We start from the raw sequence: 16,812 nt of genomic DNA, 5'->3' as shown, positions 1-16,812 counted from the left end.
AAAAATGTGATTTTTTTTTTTCTGGTGGTAAAATACACACCCTCTTATGTAAATCTGGCTTTTTGACTTTGATATTAAGCATTCAAATCAGTTTTTCAGAGCATTAAGTCTTGTGCTTTTGTCTTTAAAAAGACAAAAGGAGATTCTATCCATGAACCATCCTAACTGTGCTCAGCTCTCTACAATAGATGGGTGACTTAACATTGAAGTAATACAAACTATGTTTTGGTCAAAGCCTGAGAGTAAAAGATTTGTTAAGTTCTTTGTTACTATTTAATATCTCTTTTGGCTGCTCGTCTTTTCTTGTCTGCAATTAAGATTATATTTAGCTATTTAGGAGTTATCTAGAGCTAAGGCCTTGTTTGTGTGAGTTCCTATTTTGTTGTTTATTTTTTAAATGTTCCCATGCAAACATAAAAGCCCTACAAAAGTTCAAATTCTTAAAGCTCCATTATTATTACTGTTCTAAATAAGCACAGGCAGGTACTTATTTTAGCAGAGAATTCCTCTTAGCATCCATCATTATAGAAATGCTGTGCACTGGAGAGCAGAATTCTTTCTGATACACTGTATTCATGCATTGCTGTTTAACAGGAGTGTTTGCATGTATAACTTTGACTTGATGGCAATTATGCACCTATCCAGATATCTCAAACACTATAAATGGCAGTTCGTTGTTATTGATAGGTCACATAGCAACCCTATTAACAGAAGGTCTGAACTTGTCCTGCCCTGTTCCAGCCTCACAATCTCTGAAGCACTCAAGCCCATTGCTGAAATCACTGTCAATCCACCTTTTGAAGCATGATACTCCTCTCCAAGGAGTAACCTCTTCTAGCAGCACGTCTAAGATGTGTGATGAAGCTTCATCATCTTTGCCTACATGGAGCATTCTAGTGTACTTTGTAGTCATTACACTTCAAAAGTCTTAAAAAGACAAAGTTTAGCTCCTATACCCCATTTTTTTCACTTCTTTCTGGTTATCCTACTGTGTGCACACACTAAAACTATGTATGTGTTCCATCCCACTACCTGGCTTCTTTTATTAAAGCATCAGTTTCTCTTTTTCTACACAGTTTAGCTGAGCAATTCACCAGCTGCACCTGATCCCTTTTCTGTCTTTTTGCCAGAGCCTTTGGGTTAGCAGACACTGTAAGCCATAAGGTTACAGATTGCACCTGTTTTCCGTAGTATAACAATGCTGAAGACAGGTAAAGGCCAGGAAAGAATTAATTAATGCATGGGGAAAGAAGTTCATGGTGAAATGTATCCTTAATCTCCATTATGCATTAGATTTCAGTCACAGTGAAGCATTTTAGGAAATTATTATATTCGCGTTTTAGTGATTATTTTTACCAGTTTTCTTGACTTACCTGAACCAGAATAATTTACTTAGGGTCACAAAGCCAGAAATAAGGATCATAGAATTCCTGTCTCCATATTTAGTATTTTTTCCACTATTACATTTTTTTTCCATTCAAAAAAGTAAATGGTACATGGCTTTGTAGAAAACAGGCAGTTCGTGTCTTGTTATTATGTACCATGTATTATGAACCTACTCCTGACTGCCTACCTTCCGGCTTCTGACGGAATCGCTAGAGGTGAACCACTAAATATTACTTTGAATTACATTTGTAGAGTTTAAAATCTTGGAGTGGAAATTGTAAAAATGTGAAACTTACATTCCAGTTACTTCTTGAATGTTTCTTGTTAGTGCACTAACTTGGTGAAAATATAAGTGAGTATGTTATATATATGATTTGTGTAAGAAAGACTTGGTTTTGAAGTTCAGTCAAAAGGTCTTAGTCTGAATGAACATTTATCTGGTTTTTGATATATAATGTGTGTGCTTTTTTTGGTTTGTTGGGTTTTTTTGTATTTCAATCTAGCAGGCTCTGGTATTGATACAATAGATAAGCATTTTTAATTTATGGCACCTTTTTGTACTGTATATATTTAGAACTGGAAAAAATCAAGTTTATAAAATGTTAACTAAAGCAATAATAGAGTTGCAGTTGCTTTTTAAATTGTTCTGTTTACACCAGATTTTAATTGATGCGTTTGATTTTAATCCCAGAATGAGGCTAACTTAGCTTCCTAGTCACACTGAGGATCAAGAGCAAAGATGGCAGCCAGCAAAGAAACAACGTGATTAGGGGCATTTAGGAGCTTGGAAGTTTAAGTGGGAAGTTAGGGGATAGCCATTGTGGGAAATTTTCAGTTCAGTAAATTTGCTGTCTGGATCTGAAATCATGAACCATGTGCTCAGATTATGAGAACAGAAATATTAGCATCAAAGATGCTAGTAAAAGAGCTACTTTCTTTATAGTCATCTTGTGTGCACTGTTGAGTCAAAGAAGGTTGGGAGCAATACTCATATATAAGGAGGGCTGTATATGAAGAATTACGTTAAAATTCGTCTAAAGGTTGTTCAGTGCCAGGTTAAATGCAAGCTAATACGATAGAACTTCTGTTATGTTCATGTTGTAGGTGGTTTTGTTATTGCTTGTGATGAATGAAATTCATACAAATGCATGATCCAAAGGTTACCATTTGCCATGTTCTTAGACTATGAATGGCTTTAAGAGTCTCATAAAAGCTATGGCTCCTTCACCCAGAGTATTTACAGCATGAAGGCTTTTAATAGACCTACAAACACCAGAGAGAGCCCAAGTTAAGAAAACAAGGGAATTCTTTTGAGAATTTTTACCAATCCTTTTAAGGATTAAACACAGTGGTTTTGTCTTTATTTTGATGTTTTACATACAAATTATCAGGTAATGTACAAAAAAAAAAAAAAAAAGTTTATAGCCATCAATTCTGTATTATCTAAGCTTTATGAAGTCAAGTCCCTATCATCATTTTGGTGATAATTTTAATAAGATCAAAGCTAGTAATCTTGTTTTATGTGGTCTTTCAGTCCTGCGTTCAAGAAAGTAGGAAAACAGTCTGTTTGGGTATGATAATGGCTTTGTGGATAATCTCTTTGTTTCCTTTTTCCTCATTTTTATCTTTCTAGGTCTAATGCTTGCTTTTCTCCCTCCTGTTTTTCCTTTAGGTAATTGTTTGACTCTGTATAAGCATTATTTGTTTCATTGATGTAAAAATAGTAAATTTAAAAATATACATACTATTAAAGGGGGCTCTAGTGGCATAGTAAGGAGTAAACTGTTAACCCAACAGTATTGCCTCTGGTAGGTCGAATTCATCGGCCGCTCTGTGGGAGAAAGATGAGCAGTCTCCTCCCTTGTGCTTTATAGCCTTAGAAAACTATTGGGGGGTTAGTTGTAAATGAGTTGGTTCAGACTCAGTGACAGTCAGAAAGGAGGAGGGGGCAGAATATATTTTACTATAATTTGTAAAGTACTAGAAAGTTCTGTATTGCCTATGAGGGTTTGAATCTACTGACAGGTGACATTTTGGAATTTTATTTCCTTTTATTCATAGTAGCTTTTGATTATATTTTGTTTGTATGAATTGTGTTTTGTTCATTAGATTTATCTTTTTCTGCAGGACCGTGTATATGTGCAACAGAATAACGTAGAGAATGTCTACAATTTGGGGTTAATTATTTTCCGAGATCAAGTTGTTCGTTACGGCTGTATTAGAGATCATCTGCGGCAGACTCTGCTGGATATGATTGCAAGAGAGCGGAAAGGAGAAGTTGTAGACAGGTACAGTCATCAACCTTTTACTCACGGAGTTTTCGTTTTAAATGGTTAAGAGAGCCAATTCACTATCATAGTATTATTAAAATCAATGAAAGTTTGAATGCCCAGGAAATTACAAATATTCTAGTAAATTTGGCTCACATTCAGCAAGTTACAGTTTCAGAAGAGACTATCCTAAGCCTTTACATAACATACTTTAAAAAAAAATCAGCCCGTAATCATCTCTTTCTTTTCCCTCTGAGTTTTCTTCCTTGCTGTGTAAATAGCATTTTTATGTTCTTTTTATTTAAGGGCATTTGACTAGACTCTTTAACCATTTTTTTTAAAAAATCAAATATGGACTGTCATCTAAAATGGTAACACCTAACAATTACTTTTATCACTTAAATACTTACTCATCTAAAATCACAGCACCTAGCAACAAAAACAACTAAAATTATTAAGAACTACTCTTCCCCTTCAGGGTCCATCCCCCACCCTCACCCCATCCCATCCCCCGTCCCAAATAAACTTTACCATGATTTCAAGGTTAAAGTGACTTAAAACTTAAAGGTTTCTGTTTTTCTTATAGATGTTAGATTTAAAAAAAAAATTCTTACTGCTTTTACTTTAATGCTTGGTCAAAATTGCTCAGACTATTTAATGGGGGAAAATGGCATTGCCTAGGAGTAGCCCCTGTTGTTCCCCTGCTGGGCAGTACAGCCATCACTCTCCCTCACTTACTTGTCCTTACTCCCTTATAAAATGACCAATTTTCTTTTTCGTTTTAAATATACAGATAGAACTATTTGAGCATTGTAAGCCACTTCCTTTGAAAGTCTTTAGTTATAAGGAGATGTGAACAATAGTTAATGCTTTTCTGTTATAAAATTGCCTTAAATCCTTATTCCATTAATATTTTGCCTGTGGAAGAGAATTCATTGATAAATGTTAAGTATTCTTAAAGTATTTCTTGCTACTTCTGTGTTGTTTTTTTTTTGTTTTGTTTTGGGGTGGTGTTTTTTTTGTGTTGGTTTTTTTACATGACTGAGTAATTTGATTGTTAAGTGGTGTAACTTCTTTTCACAGAGGCGCAATAAGAAATGCTTGCCAGATGTTAATGATACTAGGTCTTGAAGGAAGATCGGTCTATGAAGAAGATTTTGAGGCTCCCTTTTTGGAAATGTCTGCAGAATTTTTTCAGGTAATCAGAGGATATAAACAAACATTTAAAATGTTCTGAAAGCTCTGGAATGTAGTTCCTAATTTGAACATTTTGACCTTCCATCTGAGAGTGAGGGGTGTAGATGCTTTTCTTTCATCACACCTATCCAGTGTTCTGACATTTTAGTTAAAAAAACCTAACTGATAATGTATTGGATTTGATAATATATATGAACTTTGAGAAACAGTAGTTAAAAGATAATAAAATGTCTTTTGTTCATAGGGTCGTTAAGAGTTGTGCTCAACTCAGTGGCAATCAAGAGCAACAACACTGTATTGAAGGCTTTGCTGTTTTTTGTGTGTGTGAGAGTGAAAGTTGACAGCTCATTGATTATTCATTCAATCAGTCACATTTTGATAATTGAAGATGTTCATTTTCTTAGAGGAAGACAGACCTTCACTGAGATGGATTGACATGGTGACTGCACCAGTGGGCCCGAGTATGTCAAAGATGATGAGGATGGCATAGTATAGGACAGGGTTCAAATCTGTTGTTCATAGTGTCACTTTGTGTCATACTTGACTCAGCGACACCTAACAATGGCAACATGATTTACAATTTCTGATCAGCTCCCTAGGTATATTGCTTTTTCTTTAACTCGCATTATCTATTTATTAGTTTTTAATCTCCTTTTCCTCCCCACTCACCCCTGATAACCATCCTGTTAATGATTTTAGCTTTGTTTTAATCTAACCTTCTTTTTCTTTTACCTTTCTCAGCATTTCTGTTTATTAGATTTTACCCCTCTATCCACTTATTCCTGGTAACCATCCATTATGATTTTATTTTGTGTAAATCTTTCCTTAACTTTTTTTATAATAATGTATTATAATTGTCCGTCAGTGACTGACTTCTCTCACTCAGCTTGATATATTGAAATTCTTGGGGCAGAAATGAATTTTTTGTTATTAAAAAATTGACCTTCAAGCCTAGAAGTAACCTTACTATTTTATTATGTATTAAAGTTTATTCTCATTATTCACAAATTCTGTATTTTGCATGCTCTTTGAAATTTATTTGTAACCCCCAAATCCGTATTAATGACAATTTTTCTGTCATTCATAATCAGGAAGTATGCGAATGGGACAGGACAGGGTTCAGATCTATTGTTCATAGGGTTGCTGTGGGTCGTTTCGACTGGAGGGCACTTAACACCAACTGTGAACAAGCACTTCATTGCATGGCTTGTGGAGTTAGGGACCCTTTAGTTGGTTCCAACTCAGCGACCCTGCGTATGACATGTACAGTCTAACAAAATACTTCCTCATTCTGCACCATCTTCACAAGTTTCTATAGAGCCATATTTTTTCGTAAAAGTATTTTTCTTCATGAAAATGTTTTTTCCTTTTTCTGCTTAGCAAAACATAATGCTAAAGCACTTAGTTCAAGACATCTAGAGGAATAAATGAATTAAGTAAATTACAAAAGGGCACGTAACTATAAGCACTGTTCCAAAAAGCTAAGAATCGTTCTTGGGTGTTTAAAGAAAGAGAAGACCCAAAGAACTCCAGCTAGATTAATGGAAGTCATAATTACAAGATTAGAAGGAAATTGGAAAAGTGTAATTTCATTGTCATAGTTTCATAGAAATGAATGTCTTTAAACTATGAATTAAAAATTAATATGCTTTTTTTGTAAAACTTCATTCAAATCACAATTTAAAAAAGGAATTCTTGATAATTCAGCAGGTACCTCGTAAAAGTCTTTAGATGTATATAAAAATGGAAGTCAATTTTAGTGTCTTGACCCACAGTGATAAGCCTGGACTATGCATTAAGAAGTAATAATTTAGAGCATATTCAGTATATTAATACTATTAGTTTCACTATATAAATACTACTAGGTAAATTGACAGTCAAGACTTGATGTGTCCTGATTTTCATATAAGTATATTTTTCTTATTACTGAGTAGAAAGATGATATACAAGATTGTTGTTTATATTAATAATAACATCTATCCTTAGGAACATCATTATTTCCAAACTTTGAAATTTTTATTAATAAACTGGAAAATGTTATTCAGCTGATGTCCCAGGGAATAAGAAGCCCTGCCCATGCTGCTACCCTCACCATCTGTGGTGCTTGAGCCTGTTGTCATCCCTGCTTCGGTGCATCTCATTGACCATCTCTCTGAATCTCTACTTTTCAAGCATGAGGATGTCCTCTTCTGAGCACAGTCCTTCCTGAAAACATGTCCAAAGCATAGTTTTTATCAAAATGTCTTTTATTGGTTTTTGTTTAATGATTATTTATTTCAATTTTAAAATCTGTTAATGCTGCTTTCAAAGTAGTTAAAATAAATTGAGGTAGTAGTAGTTAGGTAAGTACCTATAAGGCTAATGTATCAGTTGGCATAATTAAAGCTCAGTTTTTCAGTTTACATTGTTCTTGGAATCCTTTTGAGATGGGTTGAAAGAGATGACAGAATTTTAGCAATCAGTTGTATGCCAACAAAACTTTATAATAATACTTCTTAACCATTATTAACCTATTTTACAAGAAAAAAAAAAAAAAAATCCCGCTCTGAATAAGTGAAATGTTTGATTCTGTACCATTTGACCCTTATTACTGGTTATGTTAACTTTTGCTGTTTGAATTAATTGGCAGTGTTTAAAAAATAGTACTTGAAAGATAATATTTTGTCTTATATACATAATACTTTAAAGGCTATAATTCAGATTATGTTAATCAGAGTATATTAGTCAAATCCTGAGGAATGTACAGGGTAAGGCGGCGTTCAGATCTTTGGTTCATAGAGTCCCTGTGAGTTGTACTCAGCTGGATGGCACCTAACAGCACCAACAAACATCACTGTGAGTCAGAATCAACTCAAAGGCAACACCTTTTTATAAAAAAATCTGTTAAGAAATTTTAAAATGTTAGTCATGAGTTTGATAACCTGACTGGTTTATAATTTAAACACCATGGTGGGTCAGTTGCTGAGGAAGAAGACAAACCTGTTGCTGCCTTTCAATGATTCTAACTCAGGACAACTCTATAATGTTATAAAGCTGAGCGGTGATATTTATGGAAGCAAATAGACTTCCCTAGAGCTTCTGAGTGAGTTTGAACTCTGTAAAGGCCCAATTATAAGTAGGAATGCATTGTGCATCAGTGAGTTTTGGTTTGTTTTAATTCATACTTCTTCATTACAGATGGAAAGCCAGAAATTCTTAGCAGAAAACAGTGCTTCAGTATATATAAAGAAAGTAGAAGCTAGAATTAATGAAGAAATAGAACGGGTGATGCACTGCCTTGACAAATCAACTGAAGAGCCAATTGTAAAAGTAGTTGAAAGGGAACTAATTTCCAAGCACATGAAGACTATAGTAGAAATGGAGAATTCTGGACTAGTACATATGTTGAAGAATGGAAAGACAGAAGGTAAGTTAACAGTTGGGAAATAAGTCTGGAGATTCTACCAGCTTCTCAATTTTTAAAATTTTTATTCTTGCATTTAAAGTAATGATTATGAATCATAGCTTTGTAGGAGGTTGCGTGTGTCATTTTGCCACCTTTGTAACTTGGGTAAGAAGCTCTAGTGCATAGTCCAGAAAGAGTTGCACTGCTAACCTGAAGTTGGCACCTCTGGTGGTTCAGCTCCACCAGCAGTTCCATGGGAGAAATGTGGAAAGTCTCCTGTGCGATTTGCAGCAGAAAAGTTGCTGTGAGTTGGTTCCATGACTTAAGTTGAGTTGGATTTAACTCTAAATACATACAGCTTTCAGTAAGGGTTTCAGATCTTTCTAGTTAATTGAGTGGATTTTTTCAGTCCTGTCTGTCCTCTCTCATCTCATTCCCTGCTTTTCTTAACCCAGAAAATAAAAAACCCTTCTATTGGTGAAGCCTTCAAGTATATCTCAAGTATTCCTGTGTCCCTTTTCCCTGATACCGTTTAACAGGCATTGGGTTTTCTCCTTTGCCTCTGGAATCTTGTAGTTTTGTGATCCTGTTCAAAGCTGACATTTTAGTTTTAAAATATCAGCATATTTTCCTTTGGAATTTGTCTTGTATTGACCTGTTTTTATAAATGAGTTGCTTGGTTTGAGAACTCTGAAGTTACTTACTGTGGGGGAAACCCAGAGGAATTCCGTAAGGGTAAGCATTTTTGAAATAACATTTACCTTCATGGCTGTTTTCTTTTCCTGAAAAAGATTTTCTAAATGACACATAACCCTAAGAGAAATTGTTAATCCAATGGTAATAGGATTGTTACTGTTCTAAATTTTAGATGTTTTAGTGTTAGTGTTTTTTAATTTTCACTTTACCTAATTACTGATGTATTAAAAAGAATAAATATCATTAGCTTTGTTGTTTACCTGCTTTCTAGATGAAGTATTAGCAAAAGGAGAATGTTACTAGGTTATGTTATCTATCATCAAGTTGGAACCGACTCATAACTGACACTCTAGTGGGTTTTGAAAGGCAATAAATTGCACAAGGAGAAAATGCTGGGGTTTTGGATTTTTGTTTTTGTTTTTTTGCATAGAGGTGCCACACACCTGCTTGTCACTAAGCCACCAGCATTCCATAAAAGGAAAATATTTTTTAGCAAAAACCAAAAAGTTGATGCTCTAGGAGAGGAAAAAATGGTGAAATGAAAGACGTTGACTCATGATTATCTCTAGTATAGTTCTTGCGTGCTTTGGAATTATCTTCTGTGCATGTGGTAACTCACTCGTCATTGACTTGACTCCGGCTCAAGTTAGCAGCCCTGTAAGGCTGTGTAGAACAGAAGACAACCCATCTTTCTCCTGCAGTGTGTCTCAGTTAGATCACCAGCCTCAGTTGGCAGCCTGATGTGTTTCTCACTGTGCTGCAGGAGCTCTGTAGTGTCAGTTCCTGAAAGGATGTATTGTGTTCTTTAGACCAGAAAAAAATTTAAAATAAGCCATTCCGTAAAAGCAAAAACAAGACATTTATTTTTAAGCATGTTTGTAATTTTCTAACCTGCAACATTCCATATATCTCTGGTCTAAATTAGGGGTTGGTAAATAAAGAGCCATAAAAGAAATAATTTTAGATTTGTGGACCATGAAGTCAACCGTTTAGCTTCTGCATTAGTGTGAAAACAGCGATGCACAGGGCAAGTGAATGAACTTGAGTGGGCTCTAATAAGATTTGTGGGCATTTAAATTTGAGTTTCATATAATTTTCAGAAAAAATAAAATAGTATTCTTTTGCTTTCCCCTCTACCCCAGCCATATAAAAATCTAAGGGCCAGTCTTAGTTTTTAGGTTAAATAAATACAGGCCATGGGATATAGTTTGACATCCATGGTCTAAATGACCCTTTGTGAAAACAGTTTTCCCACTGCTTAGACAAAGTTTAAGCCCAAAAGATAATCATGTCATATACTGTTGAGGTGTTAGGTTAATGCTTCCTCATTGACAGGTACTGGGGGCATAGTTTAAGTTTGATACAGATTACACATGCCTGAATTATAATTATTGTAACCTGTTTGGAAACTTGCATGTAAGATCCTAAGAGTTCTTAACTCAGTAGGTACTTCAGTAAAATAGTAGAGTGCACCCACATACCATTTCTTCACTATTTAGTGTTTAATGTTAATTTTACCAAGTAAGTGGGTGGTGAATGTTTGTTAACAAAGTAAGTGTGATTCTGAACTAAATGTGGAAATTCCGGCTTCAGTTTCCCTCACCTTTCATTAAAAACTGCCTTGCTAAATATCTTTTTTTTTAATTCCCAGTAAATACCCTTTTTGCATTTTTTAATTATTAATTTTAATGAAAATTTACAGAGACCTTGAATTTCCATTCATTCATTCATTGTTGCACTGCTAAATGTCTTAATGATGCTAAGTACATCCTTCCTTTGTTTTATATACTGAGACTAGACTGAAGGCCTTTTTAAACTCTATTATAAATTCAAATATCTCATAAATCAAAATGAAAAACCATTTTTCATTTACTCAGTACTGATTGAAGGATGGAACTGCTTTTTAAGAGTATATAAATAGCATTGTGTTCAAATTGGATTTCGTGTGTGTGAGGATGAGTTTCAATCTTTGAATGTCAGGTCTATTTTTAATTTTCTCTTTTACATTCTGTATTACTCCATACATCGAAGTAAGTTGAAATGGTATTAAATTAATTAAATCTACAACATAAACGATTAAGCAAAACATAGAACTACACAGGAATAAAATAGATAAACAAGCAATTCCAGTAGAGGTATACCAAATTTAGTGTAGTACAGGCCTGTAAGTTCTTGTTAGATTTTGTAAAACCTGTTTTTGTATGGAAAATTTTGGTACAAATGGATAGAGTTCTTTTTATTTTAAATAAAAAAGCAAAGTGTGATATACCGCTATTTTAATGTTCTGCTTTTAGAGAGCTCTGATGACCTATTAGGTAAGCAGTTGCCTCACCAGCCCAAAGACAGTTCAAATCCCCCAGTTGCTCTGTGTGGGAAAGGAGAGCAGTCTCCTTCCATGTGATCTACAGCCTCTGAAAATCAGCTGATGGTCAGCTAAAAGTTGTTTTCCGTTTGATGACAATAAGTGTTCATCACATCACTGTGAGTTGTACTCCACCTAACAGCACCTAACAACAACAGTATTTCACTCAGTTTGTATTTATGTCTGTCTTTAAATAGTTTTTCTTAAGTGCTGTTGAGTTGGTTTCAATGCATAGTGCCCCGATATACAACATAATACTGTCTAGCACTGTGCCCCTTCACAGGTGTTGCTGTTAAAGCCCAGTCTTATAGATACTGAATCAGCTATTATTATTGGAGGTCTTCCTCTTTTTTTTGCTGACTCTTTTTTACCAAACATAATGTCTTCAGACTGTCACCTCCTGAGAACATACCAAAAGAATTTGAGAAAAAGTATCACCATCATTCTTTTAGGGACCATTGTGGCTGTAGTTCTCTGAGAAAGATGTGTTCATTCTTTTTATAGACAATGATATATTTGATTTTCTTCACCACATTTTAATTTGTTGTTGTTTGGTGCCGTCGAGTCATAGACGACTCATAGCGACCCTATGAACGAACAGCCTGAGCACTGTTTGTACATAATTTCCAGGCTTGTTTTAGTCGGGAAGCTCCAGCCAGCACTGTCCGCCATGGGTACCCATTACCATGATTGGCACATCACTGTCACAGTCTTCAGCATCACAAGAGTTACCTCTGTACAGCAACGCACAGACCAGTGCTATACCACCTAGAAGATTGTTTGACAGGAAAACAATTTGAACCTGGCCGAGGGCTGCAGATGAAAATCACCCACCTTTGGCTTGATAGCATAACTTCCTTTCCACTAGGCCAACATAGCTCTCTCTTTGTTGTTGTCGTTGTTATTGTCTGGTGCCATCGAGTCGTAGACGACTCATAGTGACCCTGTGAACAAACATTTTAATTTAGATAAAACAAATTTTTTCAGTCCTACTTGTGCATTTTCTAGCTTCTGCATGAAAGATTATAATTTATTTTAACGTATTTTTCTTGTTACGTTGACTAGCATTTATGCCAAAATTAGTTTTCCTTTTTTGTAGATTCTGGGTAATCAGTAAGTTTAGGGTTACATAGGATGAATTCTACAGTCACTCACTTCCTGCCATTGAGTGCTTTCTGACTCATAGCGGCCCTACGTTGGGTTTCCACGGCTGTAAATTGCAATGAGCGCAGACCTCCTGTCGTTGTCTTCCTTCAGAGCCACCAGTGGGTTCCAGCTGCCTGAGATATGCAGCCCTTGGGTTAGTAACACAGTTGGTGACTGTGCCACCAAAGCCGCACAGGGTAAATCATATGAGGTGATGTGACATTGCTAGTTTTATTAGGGTATTTGGACATCTTCTGTTCTGTGTAAATGAAAATGTGCTAAGGCTTTTTATTGGGACCTTCAAGGTATCTCATAGCTATTAAGGGAGTGCTGATGGTTTAGTAGTAAGGAGTTGAGCTACCACCCAAAAGGCAGGCAGTTCAAATCCTGCTCTGCAAGAGAAAGAGAAATAATCTCCTACTGTGTGATCTACAGCTTCTGAAAACTCAGTGAAGAATCAGCTGTGAGTTGGTTCAGACTCGATGACAAATAACAAAATCTATTTTACCTGTCTTCTTTCTTTTTCGTTTGGCAGTTTTTGAGTAGCATTTAATATGGGTTACAGATAGATAGTAGTGACAGAAGTTTCTTTAGACTTCTAAATTAGCATGAACACAGACTCACATTCTTTAACATGACCAATTTTTGTTGTTTGTTTTCCTCCCCCTTTGGTTGCAGACCTTGCTTGCATGTACAAGTTATTTAGTCGTGTGCCAAATGGTTTGAAAACAATGTGTGAGTGTATGAGTTCCTATTTGAGGGAGCAAGGTAAAGCCCTCGTTTCTGAGGAAGGAGAAGGAAAGAATCCTGTTGATTATATCCAGGTAAGTAAGTGCAGAATATTTAAGAGAAAAGTAACTTTCCAAGTGCTAAACAAAACACTTTTACTAACCTGTTTATTACATATCTTTGTCTCAGTAATAAATTAATGTGTAATTATCTTAAATAGAATTTTAAGAGACATGTCGAACTATAGCAAAGAATTAAATCCAAGTATTCTTTCATTTTTGAAAGTTCTTATGGTGAAGATTTTGTTTAATTTATGTGCTTTAGAGTGTTAAAGCAACTTTTATTTAAATAATTTTTGTTTCAAAATGCTTTGGTCTGAAATAATACTATGAAAAATAAAAGGATGTTTTTATTTTGCTTTAGTATTATGTAATCAACTTTTGTATATGCATCATTTAAAAGATAGTTTTCTCTCTGCTTGTTGACCAATTCCTTCAAACCAGGGTGTCCAGAGAGTGGGGAGAAATAATAAGTATAATACATAAATGGAAAATGCTTATCAGTGATGCTTTATTAGGGATTAGATGAAAATTTTAAATCATATTTGTTATTTATTTACCAACAAAGTTAAGATAAACATACATGATCACAAGGGTACTATTTTTTGAAAGATAATATGTTTTTAATTTCTTTTTATTTGTAAGGGCTTATTGGATCTGAAGAGTAGATTTGATCGCTTTCTCCAGGAATCGTTCAATAATGACCGGCTCTTTAAACAAACTATTGCGGGTGACTTTGAGTATTTTCTCAACCTCAACTCCAGGTCCCCAGAATACCTCTCATTATTTATTGATGATAAGCTGAAAAAAGGAGTCAAAGGGGTAAGAAGTATGACTATGACTGCATTTCATTAAGGTTATGTTATTAAGAAAAAAGTAACAAGGTTTGCTTGTACAAAAGTAAGTGCATAGCATTTTGCTATACTTAATTATATGCTTCAGTCTATTAAAGATTGTTTAAAAGGCTACAGTATGTTTACATTTCACTTAATATGTAGTTAGTACCGAAAACAAAGAGCTTCACTTCTGTATTTGTTTACCACGAGGCCACCAGAGTTTCCTTCAAGGCTGTTTAATAGCAGTAGTCGGATTCTGAATGATGGATCAGTGCTGGTTCAGCCATGCTGCCAACATTCCTGCCATCCATGTGAGAGACTGAATTTTGATTACCAGCCAGTCCAACTCCCCTGCTCGGCTATCTGGCACTGAAGTCTGTCTTCCTGTCCTCTGCTACAAAAAGTCATCCATTTAGCTATAGCTGCTGCTTTGAATCCAGGGAGCTCTCTGGGGGCTTGTAGTTGTTGTTAGGTGCCATCGAGTCTCCTTCAACTCAGTGACCTAGAATAGTGGATCTAAATACTGCGCTGTGCTGTCCTCATCATAGCTGACAAACTTGAGCCCACCGTTGAAGTCACTGTGTGAATCCATCTCATTGAGAGTCTTCTCCTCCTCTGCTGGCCCTCAACCTTCCCAAACATGGCCTTCTCTAAGAACTGACCTCTCATCAAAATGGCCAGTATATGTCAGAAGAAGTTTCACTATCTTTACCTCCAGGGAACTGTGCCTTTTCTAAGACACCACCTGCTCTGTTGTTAGAGAATGATGGGCATTCTCCTCTCGGGCGATGTACTGCCTGTGAAAACCTGCTCACAGCTGACTGTGAGTCGATTCTGACTTGACAGTCCACGCCACTGCTGCCTCCACCACCACTGCTTTGGACTTCTGTTGCTTACCTAATGCTTTTGACAAAAATTTAATAACTAAACCTTTACATATCTCTAAAGACAATTTTGCTTAAGTAGGACCGTTATGGTATATTGGGATAGTCCTTGAAAACAATCAGTAGCACAGAACTTAATTTTTTTTCTCATCAGTTTCTACATTATTTGCTAAATACTTAGATGTATTGTCATATACTTGAAGACATAGACTAGAATACTAGCTATACAAAATAAATCCAGAAAACTTCATTATGCTCATTGAAACTTACACCTAGACCAAGAGACTGTTGGTTGTCTGAACAGAATGAGGGGGACCTGCATGGTTTATAGTCTTTAAAAGTGTGCATTAGGGTTATATTCTAACACTGAATGGATCAGTCAAGAAGCAGGATTCTTGAAGATGAATGTCATCAGGCTTGGAGGAAGACCCTCAGCAGTCTACCTTATGCAGATGACTCAACCTTGCTCACCGAAACGGAGAAGGGCTTGAAGCCGTTGCTGCAAAAGATCAAAGATTATAGTTCAACTTGAAGAAAAACAAAGATTCTCAATACTGGGCCAATAGGCGTAGCATCTTGATAGATGAAGAAGCAGAAAACCTGTCAATGAGGTCATCTTACTTGGATCCACAGTTAGCAAGCACATGGCGTACCAGCAGTTAGGAGAGAAGGGGAAGTATTCTGTAAGGAGAGTCTGCAGTCTTGCCACATACCAAGGAACGTCTGAGTCAGGCCAGGGTTGGTTTATTTTCCAGTCACTTGCTGTGCTTTTGGGAGCTGGACAGTGACTAAAGATGGCAAGTGAAGAGTATTTGGAGTACTGAATATCCCAGCGACCGCCAGGAGAATAGCTAGGTATATCTTGGAAAAAGTACAGCCAGAGTGCTCCTTGGAGACAAAGTTGATAAAGCTTTGTCTCTCATATTTGGGCATGTTGCTAGAAGAGGCTCTTCCTTGGAGAAGGACATCGTGCTTAGAAAGGTGAAGTGTTGATGCACGATGGGAAGACCCTCAACTAGATGAATTGATAGACTGCTGCAGTGGGTTCGAGTATGTCAGAAATGAGGGTGACACAAAATAGGACAAGGTTTTATAGCTGTTGTTCATAGAAGGTCTTTGTGAGATGTATTCGACTTGAAGGCAGCTAACAATAGTAAAGATCATTTTTTAACCTTAAGAGGGAGTGAGATGGGAGGGGGTGTGTGTGTGTGTGTACATCTGGGATCTTGGAAGCGTATGGAAGCGTTGAACGTCATACATGCCCATGATCACTTTATCCTAGATGAGAGAACTACAGTGAATGACCAGGTTTACAAACAGCAGCTCTACAACAACAATCCCTTCCTTCCCCAAACCAAGAAAATCAGCAAACATACAGAGTGGGGAAGACTGTTCATGCACTGGCATTTAAATCGTCTCTATTTCTTAAATATATGCTTGTACAATTTAACGACAACAAGTTCCACTGTACCATCTTATCCTCATTTAAAAGAGCATTAATCTATTGCTTGTTGGTTTTGTTGTGTTTTGTTTGTTTGTTTGTTTGTTTTTAAAGAAAAAAGAATTCAATTTTCAATGTGTTTAAATGAAAATACTCTTGTTTCGGCTCTGGGCAGAGTCCACAGGGAGTAATTCTGCTCTCCCTGAGACTACGCCTGTCTGGTTGTTGGAAACCACCAGCTGCTCTGAGGGAGGAAGATGTAGTCTTCTCTTGTGCACTTTAGGGCCTCAGAAGACCCACTGGGAGATGAGCCATGTATAGGTTCTGACTTCACAGTAATACAGTGCTGTGGGTTTGTTTTGTTGGTTGGTTGTGTGTGGGTTTTTGTATGTTTTGGACTAAATATACTACAAAGACCTTA

The 16,812-nt window shown here is 36.1% G+C and overlaps 1 protein-coding gene across 2 annotated transcripts in view; it reads left to right on the top strand.

The window, feature by feature from the left end:
- The window catches only part of CUL3 (cullin 3), a 110,699-nt gene that overhangs the window by 68,638 nt on the left and 25,249 nt on the right, over window positions 1-16,812 (top strand). For both annotated transcript variants that reach the window (XM_006890284.1, XM_006890285.1), the window contains 5 exons: window positions 3,514-3,674; window positions 4,740-4,854; window positions 8,031-8,259; window positions 13,121-13,266; window positions 13,876-14,052. In XM_006890284.1, the coding sequence (XP_006890346.1) occupies window positions 3,514-3,674; window positions 4,740-4,854; window positions 8,031-8,259; window positions 13,121-13,266; window positions 13,876-14,052 (828 nt within the window). The remainder of the gene's footprint in view (window positions 1-3,513; window positions 3,675-4,739; window positions 4,855-8,030; window positions 8,260-13,120; window positions 13,267-13,875; window positions 14,053-16,812) is intronic.

Source organism: Elephantulus edwardii, unplaced genomic scaffold (assembly GCF_000299155.1).
Source record: "Elephantulus edwardii isolate Elephantulus edwardi_28Jun2011 unplaced genomic scaffold, EleEdw1.0 scaffold00087, whole genome shotgun sequence".
Taxonomy (NCBI): domain Eukaryota; kingdom Metazoa; phylum Chordata; class Mammalia; order Macroscelidea; family Macroscelididae; genus Elephantulus; species Elephantulus edwardii.
Note: the sequence above shows the minus strand (reverse complement) of the source record. Positions and strands in the feature narration are given on the sequence as shown.